This window comes from Haliotis asinina, chromosome 10 (genome assembly GCF_037392515.1).
Source record: "Haliotis asinina isolate JCU_RB_2024 chromosome 10, JCU_Hal_asi_v2, whole genome shotgun sequence".
NCBI classification, from domain to species: Eukaryota; Metazoa; Mollusca; class Gastropoda; order Lepetellida; family Haliotidae; genus Haliotis; species Haliotis asinina.
Genome location: NC_090289.1, coordinates 48589963 through 48604044, shown reverse-complemented (window position 1 = coordinate 48604044; position 14082 = coordinate 48589963). Strand labels below are relative to the sequence as shown.

Sequence of the window (14082 nt, the reverse complement as noted above, 5' to 3'; positions counted from 1 at the left end):
GTCTTTGTAGTATACTGTCCTCCAGCAGAGAAGAGTTCTCTTTGCCGGCGCGGGTCATACTGGTAGACTTTTGATGTAAATTGTATGCTACCGTTTAATTAGAAGGGCTTTGATGCTAAATATGTTCTTGGAAATGTTAAATCACTTTCATTGCTAGGAAATATGGTGTTGTCATTAGCTGTAGACAACAGCATTTTAACTATATTCCAGGTACACGGTCTGTTAGTGAATTTGCCTGTCTCAGTGCCTGCATGAAGATGTGCAACTGCCAGTCAAGTATTCGCAGATGATTCGTGTACTATATAGCTATAATATTCCAACATTAGCTGGTCGTATTTTTCAGGCCCACAGGATTTCATTTGAAGAAAAAGTGGTGAGAGTAACTCAGATGATGAACACGCATTCAACTCGTGAATAATGTCACCTGTTTTCGTGACCGACGAACGCAAACAGTATTAGTAGACTTGATCATATCGATATAAAATTTTCACGAATTCTGCAATATATTTTGTATTCTGTTTCCCGATTATAAATAGTAATAATATTATAAATAGATGCCGATCAAACTTGCATTTGAAGGTTGAAGGACGCAAAAAGACAAATTATGGCGATATTGTCATAAAATGTCACACTAAAATACTACACAATATTCGAAAGTGACCTTTGACTGAAGTAACCTTGAACCACTTGCTCATAAAATATATTGATCAAAGATCTGATTCTGTAAGGCAGAAACCTATAGTCGTAATGACACTGTTTCCCTAAAGGGAAATACATGTCCAATGAAATCATTAAAAACGTTGAACAGGTTCCATAATTATTGACGTGTATTTTCTCCCATTTTATGACATACGATGTATTGTAATATTAGGGTTGTGAAGCGATGTTACACAGTAAGCCATATATTGAGATGTAGTGCTGTATAACTCTGTCAATAGTCTTGGTTAAAGGCTGATTATTCTGTGATTTTATGTGTTTCAGAAACACCAGTCATGTTCAGAGGGTAAGTGTTTCAGTGTTAACTGTTCCTTCTTCACCTTGACAGTCAAACAGTAAAGCACACAATACTGACACGTCCTTAGTAGACAAACACTGCTGGAGGTAATGGATGATAGGTGTTCCAAATTTTACTTTGTTCCGTAGCGATGGTCATGCCAGGAGACTTGGCGTAATCCCGTGTCAGCATAATCACAAAGTGTGGATTATTGTTTATTGTATCAGTTACTTGCTTTCATATATGAGGGCATAATATTCGAAGTCACTGTGAACCATTATGCATCTGGTGCACAACATGCTCAGACACGTGTGCATGTACACACATAAATACTACAAGAAACACACTCAGTCACACTGCAACGATACACTGTTAAGATTGTATACGTTGTATGTGATTTCTTGTGTGAAATCCTGAATATCTTGATCATGTCTTTCACTTTTTCAGATCTGTACGGCGACTACGTGTGATATTAAATCACGTGGTAAGTATTTGATGAATATTTTTGATAACGATATCTCAGGCATTTTCCTTCTGTTTGGAGTTGGTTCCACAGACAGCCACCACTGGTAATTGATAAACTATGTATGCAGTCTCACCCATAAATATGAGAGATTATGGAGGTGAGTGTGTTTCAGGTTAGATGGCTGACTGTTTGTTCTGGAGAATAGGTGTAGAACTTTTGAGAGTGTGGATTTGAATGTTAACCCAACAAAAAGTACTAGAATCTGTATTTGACTCAGAAGGTAAACATTCCATATACAATGTGTTATTGTGTCAAATAAAAATATGATTTAGAATGAAGTTTTGTTGTTGAGACATAAAATTTATGTGATCGACACACAAAAGAGGAATGCTTTGTTCATGATATGAGGTCATTCTTATGATTATAATAACAATACGTTTTTCACACTTAATTACTCACAATGAAGTAGCGTTATTTACTGTAAGTGTTCAGTGTTATTTTTGACTGAACTGCCAGTTATAATTTATATGCTAGTATATGTACAAGAATATCCTTTTTCAGACACAGAACAAACATGTATCACAAAAGAAAAGGAATTTGAAGCAATGAAGGACAAAGTAAATATAATGCTATTTTCTTACAGAAAATGTTTTCAAGTGCTACTGATGAGGTGCTATTTGAGAGTGTTGGAGATAAACGTGTGGTTATTTTAAATCGGCCTAAAGCCCTTAACTCACTGAACTTGTCCATGGTGAGGAAGATCTACTCCCAGATGAAGGTGAGTGTGTGCTGGTGAATGTCACAGTTTTCATCACTAAACACATCCTGATTTTATGATTTTATTAAATGGAAGAATATAAATCTACACATTAACACATTATGTGATTAATAACCCTCTAATACTTTACATGTTGATACCCAAGTTGAAACTAAAAAGTTAACCTGGAAAAGAACTTTGTGTGAAACAGAAAAGAAGAACCAATAAATGTGATGTAATTGATGATTGTATTAAAATCATGAGAATATTCACAAACCAATCCAGATCATTTCAAAGGAATCACTATGGCATTAAAAATTAGAGTGGCAGTACAAATTCATAGGTAATATATTACAAGGGCAGTGACTATTGCAAAACTATTGCAGTGACTATTGCAGCTATGGTAAAATTCATGTCTTTGCAATAGTAATCTAGCTGAGCAGAGAATCAAAGAATAATTATCATCACACACAATGCTGCCACATTTTAACTGGAGATGTAATGTGGAGGGGTTTGGGGCAAAAGTTGACTCCCTTCATAGATGCAAGTACAGTCAGGCCGCGTTAGTCCGGACCCCGACAATCCGATTCCCGCGATATCCGAACAATAGCTAGCTGTAACCAATCTTGTTTACTATGTAAACTCATTAACTGTTGATTCAGTAATCCGGTGCTTCACTCTCCGTATCCGAACGTTAATCAGCGGTAACAGATTAGCTAATTACACATAGTTTTGCTTCATTAATCCGGCGGTACATCAAAAAGGTTGGGATAATCCCTTCACACCATGAGCCCCATTCAGTGGTAATTGTTAAGTGACACTTGCGAGTTGAAGATGTCGTTAGTTTGTGATTTTGATCAATTAGTAGGTCTCACTTTTGGATAGTTGGAGTAATACCTGTCATGCTTGCTTCCTGTATAAAACACTGATCGTGTCAAAATGAGATCACCTGACGCTTGTCAGTCATAATGGCAAGTCCCGCCCCTAGGCGTAAAAGATGTGAAATTACTGCAGCACAAAAAAAAAGAGAAAACCCTATAGCCAATATTGATCTTATGTGTAAACATTTTGGTCAAGAATTCGGACAGTCTATCGGCAAGAGCACAATTTCGGACATCGGATATGTTTTGTGATTGGCTATGATCATTTGACAGACAGATGCAATCACGTCGTTGACACGTGATCTTACTTCGTAACAATGCTGTCAGTCACAAGTATGCCAATGTCAAACTGACCAACGTGAAAGTTGATTTCTTGCCCCTAAACACCACATCGCACGTTCAGCCAACTTGTATACGTTCGTATGTTTTTGTATTGCCATGTCAAAGGGAAGTAACCCTACTGTAGTTGTGTTCATAAAAGTTCGTTTCAGTAGTCCGTATGTTTCACTATCCGAACGTTTTTGATGAAAAACAGAAGTGTTCGGATTAACGCGGCCTGACTGTATACGCTAGTAGAAAGTCCTCCAATACTCTTTCAGACACACGATTCTGTTATCAGCTCCTTGTAGTACTTTAGGAACATATTTTACCAAATGAATTTATCACTGCCTCATAATCATACAATGTTATGATGAATTGTATGAATTAAAGCTTTGTTCTTCATTTAACCATCAGCATTCTTGGGAACTTGAGTAAACATGGCTTTCATTGAATATGTTACATCTCTAGGATCAATGTTTTTAAAGGTCTAAATGAAAAATTATATGTTATATGCTGTCCCTGATTTCTTTACTATTTTCCATTTAGAGCTGGGAATCAGATCCTGCTGTCTCCATGGTAATCATGAAAGGAACAGGAGACAAGGCCTTCTGTGCTGGGGGTGATGTGAGGGGTAGGTGAAGTGGAGTGTGGAGGGCCTGATGTGCTGGGGAGGAGAGTAAGGGTTGATGTGCTTGGTAGATGCAGTGTTTGCTGTAGGTTTTGTAAAAATTCGTGTATAAATTATTCTATAAATAGTCCAAATCTTTTTGCTTGTGAAAGGTTTATTACAATCCTGAATCATTTCAAAATTTATTGTTTTTTATATGTGGCAGTTTGAGGGTACTTTTTAAGATAAAGTAGATCAGAATTTATGCCTGCAGAACACATATGCAAAGTATTGCTTTTGATCAGGAGCTGTGTCCGTCTGTTCAAAGGATGTGTGCTGGGTAGGTGAGGTGGTTTGTGGAGATTTAGTGTGTGGTGGGATTGTAAGATACGCATAGATACGTGGAGGGGGTGATGTGGGTACATACAAGAGTTATCATGCTAGGCAGGTGGGAAAATAGTGAGGGATGTCTGCATACAATCCATGTATGATATACATAAGCATTTTTGATGTCTGAAGTAAGGTTTCCTTTCGTGAATGGTGTGAGCTGGATGTTGGTCACCATTAGTCAGACCAATTGTTGTTTGGGGTTGATTTTGTATCCTTGGCAGTCTAGCAAAAGATTTCCTGACTAGCTGATCATGTCTCATGTACATGTGGTTTTCATTTCAGCCGTCACTGAAGCAGGGACGAGTGGAGATCGTCTCTCGAGGGACTTTTTCTTTGAAGAATACATATTGAACAATAAAATTGGCAAGTGTTGTTTGCAATCAATATATGACTTGGTTTAGTCACAGATAATTTAATCTGTGTGTGGAATATTCGTTTTTTGTTATTGTCTGTTTCGTATTTCATTAAGAAAATGCTTTTATGATTGCTTTGATACTGCATGTCATACTGATTATGATCCTTCGTGTCACAGCATCAGAGCTTGTGATATTGGGTGTAGAGTGGGACCTGCATCACTGGTGACTTGGATCCTAACATTAGTAACTTGCTGTTGTATATCTGGAATAGGGCATGAGGACAAGTCTATGTAGATGGTGAGAGGTATTGGGTCGATATTGGGTGAAGTGGGACATCTCAGGTCTGTGCTGGGTGCTGTGAGACGTCTCGGTAAACATGCTGTAACGAGACATTGTGTTCTTTCAGGTAACTACAAGTTGCCGTACATTGCAGTGATTGATGGTATCACTATGGGTGGGGTGAGTACTCATGGTTTGTGAAGTTCCGCGTGAGAGCTGTGAATGAATCTTCCTATTGTGCAGAGACCAGGGCAAAATATGTAACACGTGCTTATAAAGTCTGATTAGTGGGTATGCTGTCTGATTTAGTTCTTGCTTGCTTGTCCTTTGTTATTTATACTTGCATAAGTATAATAGGTGAGTGAATGAGTTTAGTTTTATGCTGCATTCTGCAGTTTTCCTGCTGTATGACATAGATCTGTTAGTAACCGAATCTGGACAAGCAGTGCAGTGATTGAGATCATGAGTATTGATCTACACAGTTGTGATTAAAATTACATATCTGATTTACCATTTTATAATACGAACCATAGTTACTCTTTTTATCAACCATTAGTTTGTTTGATCAAGGATCAGCAGAGTGCGTCTACTTAAATGGTTTGGAATTAGTGGACTTCGGCAAAAGGTTGTTTTTCATGGTTTTTATCATGTGATTTAAAATTAATATCTGTGGATTAGTTTCCAGAGAATGGTATGTGCTTGTACGCTGCCTGCCCATCTACTGTGTGTCTGTGCGCATGGGCAGGCAACAGGTCGGAGGGAGTGTTTTAACTCCAACACTGGTGTTACATGTGTAAAATATTTCAATTAAGATTGTTAAAATGAGTTTGTCACCCAGCTGTTGTGTCATGACTGTGTGCACTGTTGCAGGGTGTTGGTCTGTCTGTCCACGGAATGTTCCGAGTAGCCACGGAGAGGACATTGTTTGCCATGCCAGAGACTGCTATAGGTGAGAGAACGCAGAATACGAATCTCACTTCAAACCATGTTATGCTAAACCCATTGATCTATGGAATCCATTCAAATATGTAAAAAGATCAGTTTGTAGTGCAGATTTGGACATACCACAGTTGTCTTCCTTTGTAATATTGACCCTGTCTTGTTCCTCCACCTTCAGGTTCGAGTCACCGGTTTGTGATTGTGATGTTTGATTTGCCAACACCAAAACCATGAACCATATCTTTTTGGATGAAGTGATTGTGTTATTGAGAATGAAGTGGTGCCAGCCATTTTACTCACTCCCTTGGTCTGAATGTCTGTGATGTTCTGTGATGTCATGACGTCCTTCTTCTGCTATCCAGGATTATTCCCAGATGTGGGTGGAGGCCACTTCCTGCCGCGTCTCCAAGGAGAGATTGGTACATTCCTGGCACTGACAGGATTCCGGCTAAAGGGTCAGGATGTCCAAGCGGCAGGAATAGCCACACATTTCGTCAACTCAGAGCAGGTATTCTGGGCTGAGAAACTCCCTAACTCTCCCTAATCATACACTCCAGATGGTGTTTATTAAGAATTGACTTCAGTTATTCTTTTGGGAGGTATTAAACAGGAGATCTGGTGTGTACATTTGGATTTCTGCAGAATGTACATGTCAGTTTTTAGGTTTTCAGCATGGTGCTTAAGTCAGTTCATATGAATACAGTGAATTCTGAATGCTTCTCTCCATGGTGTACAACTATCTCTGATGCAGTATTGAGTTAATCTTGGCTCCTAGAATTCTGTTTAAAGTCAGTTTGGCTCAAAAGTGGACTGATGAATTGGATACTAACTCGAAAACTAAATGACATAAAATACTCAATGAAAAGCTGATCATAATTAAAACATTGTACCCACACTGTGAGGTTTATGCAGAATTTTTGTCCTAAAAAATAGAAAAGTTGTTTAACAAACTATCATAAAAGTATTGACACATTTCACTGTTACAAGGGGGGAGTGCAGAGAAAGGGACAGCCAGGTGTCCAAGAAAGCATGGAGACAGCACTGCACAGGTTAATGAATTATAAACTTTGTCGGCACTTGTGCATGTGCTTCTCGAAAACCAAGCTGTCCCTTTCTCTCCATTCCACCTTCGTAACAAACAGTGTGACTTTTGGGTCAAATACACTACAGACATATGGGGAAAAAATGTGATAATCCCAAGAAATGTCTGCTATGATTCTGCACTGCTTCCATAGTAAAAAATGTGTTGCATGCAGATCTGGAAAATCACAGTAACTAGAGACTTAAACTGCATTGTTGGATTCAATATTCATCTCAGCTTGTGGTAAGATATGTGAAACGTTGAGATGAGCTGTGCATGTGTATTGTGACCATGTTATTGACTCTGTAGATATAATGTGTACATTTTATGTTCAGCTCCCTGATTTAGAAAATGCCCTGATGGAACTCCAGACACCCCAGAAATCGGACATTGCACGGGTTCTTGACCAGTTTCATAAACAGGTGGGTACATTATGACTTCGTAAGATTTTGGGATGTGAAGATTGCAAAATGGATAAGAAATGTCCATACAGTTTTACAAATACTGACAAGTTATAGTTGAATGGTCAAGTGGCTTAAGTTTCAACTGATAGGTTAAATTCAGCAATGTTTAATTAAGGGATGCACATCTTTGCATGCTTTATGTCATTAGGTCTGATATTGTGATTGTGATCATTAGATATTTCTTCATTTCTTAAACAAAGATTGATATTTATAAACAGATATGGTGTGATTATGTAAATATTGGTACATTATAAGTTGATTGAAGATACTTCAGGTTTAGAGTTGTACTTTCTCAGGTGCACCAACAAGAGTATCATGACTGAATATGGCTGTAGATTAGAACTATTAAGACATCAACGACCATATCCTTTTTGTGTTATTTCTGCGATAGAAACTGACTTTCACTTCACCTTAGAATGTCCATCCTGCGATGATCTCAGAAAACATCTAACCCCAAATTATTTTGGGAATTTCCATCTCTTGATACGTTTAAGCAGCTGCAGTTATCTCATAATAAGACTATAACTAATCTTAGAAAGTACACATTTCTTGAACTTAAGTGTTGGAATAAGTTTCTATCTCCATCATCACTTACAATGTTGGTTTTTGCCACTGACAGTCATTGCCTCCATTGTCAGCTATATCTGTGATTTTACATGCTCTTCCTGTGTCTCTGCAATATTGTGATATGTAATACTCTGTATAAAGAGTCTGTGGCCTCATCACTGCATAGAGTTATTTGTTATTATTAGATTGTCACATTTGTCTCCTTACAGAGCTCTGATCCACAAAGGTCCTTCGTATTGAAACCTCACCTGAACAGCATCAACGCACTGTTTGCAGCCAACACCTTAGAAAACATATTCCTCAATCTTGAGAAGGATGGATCTGAATGGGCTGTGAAGCAGCTCAGTGTTCTCAAGAAGATGGTATGACGAAGTCTGTGTTTGTGGAATGCTCTATTTGTTTATAAACTGGAATATCCCAGAGAAAAGTTCAAGATGTTTGAGGACCGCATGTCAGTGATCATGTCTAGAGCATACAGTATTAATCTAGTGAACTGTATTGTGAGCGAAAATCCACACAACTTATCAACCAAATCTAAACCAAACCACTCCATCTAGTAATTGCCTTTAGCGAGTGTCCCATGCTGCTGACTTCCTGTTCTAAAAGGAAATATCAACAGTCCAAGGCAGCTAGGTACCTGTTTAGACCAGATATCCTGACAGTCGGAAAGTAGTTTAATGCTTCTATATTCTTTCAGTCTCCAACGTCCATGACGATAACTTTACGTCAGCTGCGGGAAGGGGCAGCAATGACGCTGCAGCAGGTGCTAAATATGGAGTATAGATTGTCACAGCGCTGTCTGGAGGACAAGGACTTTTATGAGGGAGTCCGAGCAGGTAGAGTACACATTGCACATAGTCTTGGATGTTATGTAGACATGGTTAATACCTGGTGTGGTCTTTAGGACACAAACTTCAACAGGGCAGTCTGAGCAGATAATGTTGGTCCGATATGCTTGTCTTGTGTACATGTTAAAAATTCTGTTGTCTTGAGAACTTGGACTTCTATGATCTAATCTGAGTGAGTAGTGTTGTCATATTCCTTGTCTTGCGTAGATGTTACACTGATATTGTTCGGAGGATAGTGACTTCAATGAGTGACTTGAAGCAGGTACTTTTGTCCTCAGTACTCATCTTTGGAGCAAGTATTGTCTGGATCTGGGTTTTAGGGTCAGAAACAATTTGTTGTTTTAGGCTAATGGATTTTTTGGTGTATTTGTACAAACATACATTAAATCAGATGTTCCATGTGCACTGTTTTGTTTTGTCAGTCTTTAAGGAACCCGAAGTTAAAGACAACTGGATGAAGCTAAAGTGATACCCTTCCTCATTGAAAGTCCAATATGCTGTAATTTCTACACAGAGTTTTTGTACAGAGCTGTGTCAGAATCCTGTGATCATGGATCTAAGTCCTAGAACAGCCTGGTGGCTAATATGTGATCACTCATCATGACGAAAACCCATATTTGATTCCCCACATGGGCACGATGTTTGAAAATCATTTCAGGTGTCCCCAAAGTGATATTGCTGGTATATTGCTAACACCCAGATATGACAAATACGATGAAAGCAGTGTTTAACCAAAATCACTCACTCAAATGCAGTGCCAATATACCATGATGATCCTTCTTTCTCTTCCTTGCTCAGTTTTGGTTGACAAGGACAACAGTCCAGTGTGGAACCCTGCAAGCATCCAGGAAGTGAGTCAGGAGAAAGTGGACTGGTACTTCTCACCTCTTCCTCCAGAGAGAGAGCTGGTTCTATGATTGTTGTCTTAGGTGGAAACAACCCAGGAAGGAAGAGTGATTTATTTATAGAACATGTGATAAAACAGGAAGTATGGAATGGAATCACATTCTGGAAAGAGAATACGCCTGCAGGGATGTCACCTGTCCTTGTGTGCTTTGTGCTTTGAATTAGGGATGAAATGGTTACTTGGGTACTCAGGTACTAGGCACAAGTACAAAAGTACTTGAGAGTAGTTTTGGACAAGTACCTTTAATTACTAACCGTTTCAACCCTGCTTTGAATAGTCTTTCAGGAATGAGATGTTACAGAACTTATGTCATAAAAACTGACAACGGACACAATGAAATAGACAAGCGTGTCCACAGGTAACAATAAGTTATTACTGAGTCTGCTACTAGCCCGTTTATGATATCATTTGCAGTTGAATACTAGTAACGGTGATGATCAGGAAATACCATACAATAACAGTAACTGAACAGCAACAATGTTATAGCAGAGTATTAGTAATAATATTTAAGTGTTTGGGACCTACACTTTGAAGCCCAGGACACCTGAAAATTAAGAGGATAAATCCCTGCATATGAGGCACTGAATTGGTGAAATTAGACCAGGATTGTGAATGTTATGTTGGGCATTTAGAGTGTTTGTTGCAATGAGCTTGTTTTTCATGATGTGTGTAATCATGGGTGTTATACAAAATATTTTTGAACAATTGTTACCTAAATTAACAAGCATTCACATATACAGAGATGTTTCAGATTTTAATAGATAGTTGTGTACATTCATGGAACATGTTTAGTTTGAATGACATTCTACTCATAAATAAATATTGGTGGTGTAACAATATGACCGAACAGTACTGTATTCTAATATCAGTTTCGGGATGCAGTAGATTGATTTTCAACTCCTGTATTCTGCATATTGCAGTAGATATGATTCGGACCGGTGAAGGTCCCGGGTAGAATAGGCCTTCAGCAACCCATGCTTGCCATAAAAGGTGACTATGCTTGTGGTAAGAGGCGACTAAGGGGATCGGGTGGTCAGACTAGCTGACTTGGTTGACACATGTCATCAGTTCCCTATTGCGCAGATCGATGCTCATGTTGTTGATCACTGGATTGTCTGGTCCAGACTCGATTATTTACAGACCGTCGCCATATAGCTGGAATATTGCTAAGTGCGACGTAAAACTAAACTCACTCACTCACTCAGATATGATTCGTTACATAACACTTTATATTGGGGTGGTGAGGTAACCTAGTGATTACAAAATGTTTGCTTGTCCCGCCAAGTAATTAGGTTCTATACCTCACATAATGTGTGAAGATCTGCGTTAAAATCGATTTTCAGTAATTCGTACTTGGCATAAGAGGCGACTAACGGGATCCGTTGGTCAGGCTTGCTGACTTGGTTGACACGTGTTATTAGTTTCCAGTTACATACATCAATGCTCATGCTGTTGATCACTAAATGTTCTGGTCTAAACTTGATTATTTGCAGACTGCCACCATATAACTGACATGAAATTCCAGGAATAAAAGCTGCATAACATGATGTTAAAAATGTAGACAATAAATGGGTATTGTTCAAGAACCAGTTTATGCAGATTCTCTAGTATTTTCTTGCTGGTTGTAAATATCAGAATCTGCTCAGTGTTTCAAGTCTATATAGACCCAGGAAGGTGCAAGGTAGAATAGGCCTTCAGCAACCCATGCTTGCCATAAATGGCGATTATGCTTGTTATAAGAAGTGAGTAAGGGGATCGGCGATCAGGCTTGCTGACTTGGACTCATGTCAACAGTTCCCATTTGCGCAGATTGATACTTATGTTGTTGATCACTGGATTGTCTGGTCCAGACTGTATTATTTACAGTCTGCTGCTATATAGCTGGAATATTGCTCAGTGCAGTGTAAAACTAAACTAACTCACTGAAGTCTGTATGTTTCCCTCCTACAATACCCTGTCATTACTATCTGAATTTTAAAGACAAATAATTCAAGATTTTGATTTAGTTACAAGAGGTGACAGAATATTCACCTGTAAAATGAAAGTAATGTTTTGGGTAATAATCATATCGCACCCATATAACTAGGCTATGTTCTGCATAGGTTACTCCGTCTTCCCACTGACAGAAGTCAATACTATATAGCTTCATCTTTTGGTTTTCAAGTGACTCAGTAACCTAGCCCCAAAATATCTGTCTGTCCTGATCACCAGATATCAGCCCAACCGAAGTCTCCATCTGAAAAGTTTGGTCTTCTTCTTGTTCCACACTGCAGGTCCAGTGCCAAGTTTGAGGATCGATCATTTCAGGTGGTAGGGTCCATTCTCTGAAATCAACTTCCACTGGAGTTAAGGACAGTTAACAACCTGAACACTTTAATATCTGTACTGAAGACATAAATTTTTAAGAAAACATACAGTGTCTAACGTTCCAGTATCGCGTTGTTCTGAGAGCACTACTGGGTAGGATACTCTTCAAAAAAAGGTTGGGGATATTCAGAAACCATGGAAAACTGCTGAAATGCACTGCTGATCGTGCAGAAGTACCCAGTGTATGTTAATAACAGGCCAATTATCTACACATGAACATAAACATTTAATATGGGCGGCTTATCTGACGGCCCCAATTCACTCGCAAAGAGATACATTCTCAAAAGTGGAAATAGACGTTTGGTATTTTTGTCTCAATAGTGAGTAATTGCTCCACCAATCCTCAGATATTTAGCAATTCGTCGTGGCATTCTCCACGTGAACCGTCAAATGACGATTTGGGGCAATCTGTCCTACTCCTCTAGCAGCGCCGGGACCAATTCTTGCAGTGTTGTCGATGTCGTCCCGATCATCCCCCAGACATGTTCTATAGGGGAAAGGTCAGGACTTCAATGCATGTGAACAGTATGGTGACGCTGGAGGTAATCATTCACGACACCTCTAGAAAGATAAAACGTCGACCTGCACGTAGAGCAAACGGCAGAACTATAGGTGTCAGGATGTGGTGACGGTAGTATACACCAGTGACCAGTGTGTTTGTTGGTACCGGTTCCACAGTCTGCTGATCACTGACTGCGACACATTAAGCATGTTGGCTACTGCTTGCTGTGTAGAACCAGTTTAAAGCATGCCAATAGCACGTAGACGTTCATCATGTTGAAGACGTCTCATTGCAAATTTACCGTAACACACTAAAGCAAAGGTACGCTGCACAGTAAATCTTAAGCAGGAACCGATAGGAAAGCAAACATGGACGGGATAAACCAGCATGAGACAGTTTTCACCAACCTTTCCTTGAGGTGTCAAATTTGACTATGAAACCCTCCCACGTGTATGGCTCTATTGTCTATCGCACGTGCAGCTCTGTGGTTCCGTCGGGGCGATAAGTTCTTCATCAGTGAACATACTCTCAAGGCATGTCAAGTGTCCATGACTATTTATCATATCACAACTGACAAAGGGATTTGCATTTCATTATCCCCTAATTTTTAAAGAGTATACTTTTGGACTAGAATTGGCGCTACATGAATGTTTTGATGTTGATAATGTATTGTGGCGATGCTTTACCATACACATCTGCCTATTATCACCTTCGTGCAACTGGACTAATTTTTAGTTTGAGAAATGTTCTGCCTTCAGCACAAACATTCTTGACATTAGAGATTATTCTTGAGTGGACGTCAAATATCCGAAGGGATTTGTTCTCCCCTACGTATCTTGAAATGATCAGATGTCATGGGTTGATACTTGAAAAGGTTTCTGAAACAGTGAACATTCAATGGGAAGGATAATGTCTTGCTGGAAATGCCTAAACCTTCGTCTCATCAAATAACATGTACTTTCTCATAACATGGATAAGAGTCACGAGGAACCGAGCAGTTGCCCTATGTAATTGCTAGCACAGACCCGCATGTCTTTGCTAGGATTGCAGATTAAACATATAATCAGATGTCCCTGTCTTGAAACACTTCACAGTGTAGTAGATGGTGATAGTGAATCTGTGTTCGAGATACAAATATATTTTCATTCCACATTGTTGTTGTGTTGAGTACCCGGTTGACAACCCCTGAATCTTGAGTGCCAAACGGGACAAACATTACAGTCACTTAAGCCCGTGGCACAAGAATTGATACGAGAGAAAGGCTCCTAGTTTGTGAACTCCACACCGTAATCTATTATTTCACGTACATTTCAAATCACATTGTCTTTTTTCTGTTGATTTGTTTTCACCAAGTAA

The 14082-nt window shown here is 39.0% G+C and overlaps 1 protein-coding gene across 4 annotated transcripts; it reads left to right on the top strand.

Moving 5' to 3' along the window:
- On the top strand, positions 1 to 11466 carry LOC137254682 (3-hydroxyisobutyryl-CoA hydrolase, mitochondrial-like). Of its 4 annotated transcripts, XM_067792535.1 has the most exons (14): positions 24 to 82; positions 344 to 373; positions 982 to 1003; positions 1442 to 1478; positions 2104 to 2238; positions 3966 to 4050; positions 4699 to 4779; positions 5179 to 5231; positions 5922 to 6000; positions 6353 to 6498; positions 7407 to 7493; positions 8312 to 8464; positions 8800 to 8938; positions 9749 to 11449. In XM_067792535.1, the coding sequence occupies exons 3-14, from the start codon at positions 993 to 995 to the stop codon at positions 9865 to 9867; spliced, it is 1125 nt and encodes a 374-aa protein (XP_067648636.1). In that variant the 5' UTR covers positions 24 to 82; positions 344 to 373; positions 982 to 992; the 3' UTR covers positions 9868 to 11449. The 4 variants fall into 4 exon arrangements, with proteins under 4 accessions (XP_067648633.1, XP_067648635.1, XP_067648634.1 ...); XM_067792532.1 differs by lacking the exon at positions 344 to 373 and having other exon boundaries at positions 1 to 82; positions 9749 to 11466; XM_067792534.1 differs by lacking the exon at positions 344 to 373 and having other exon boundaries at positions 8 to 75.
- Positions 11467 to 14082: the final 2616 nt, after the last annotated feature.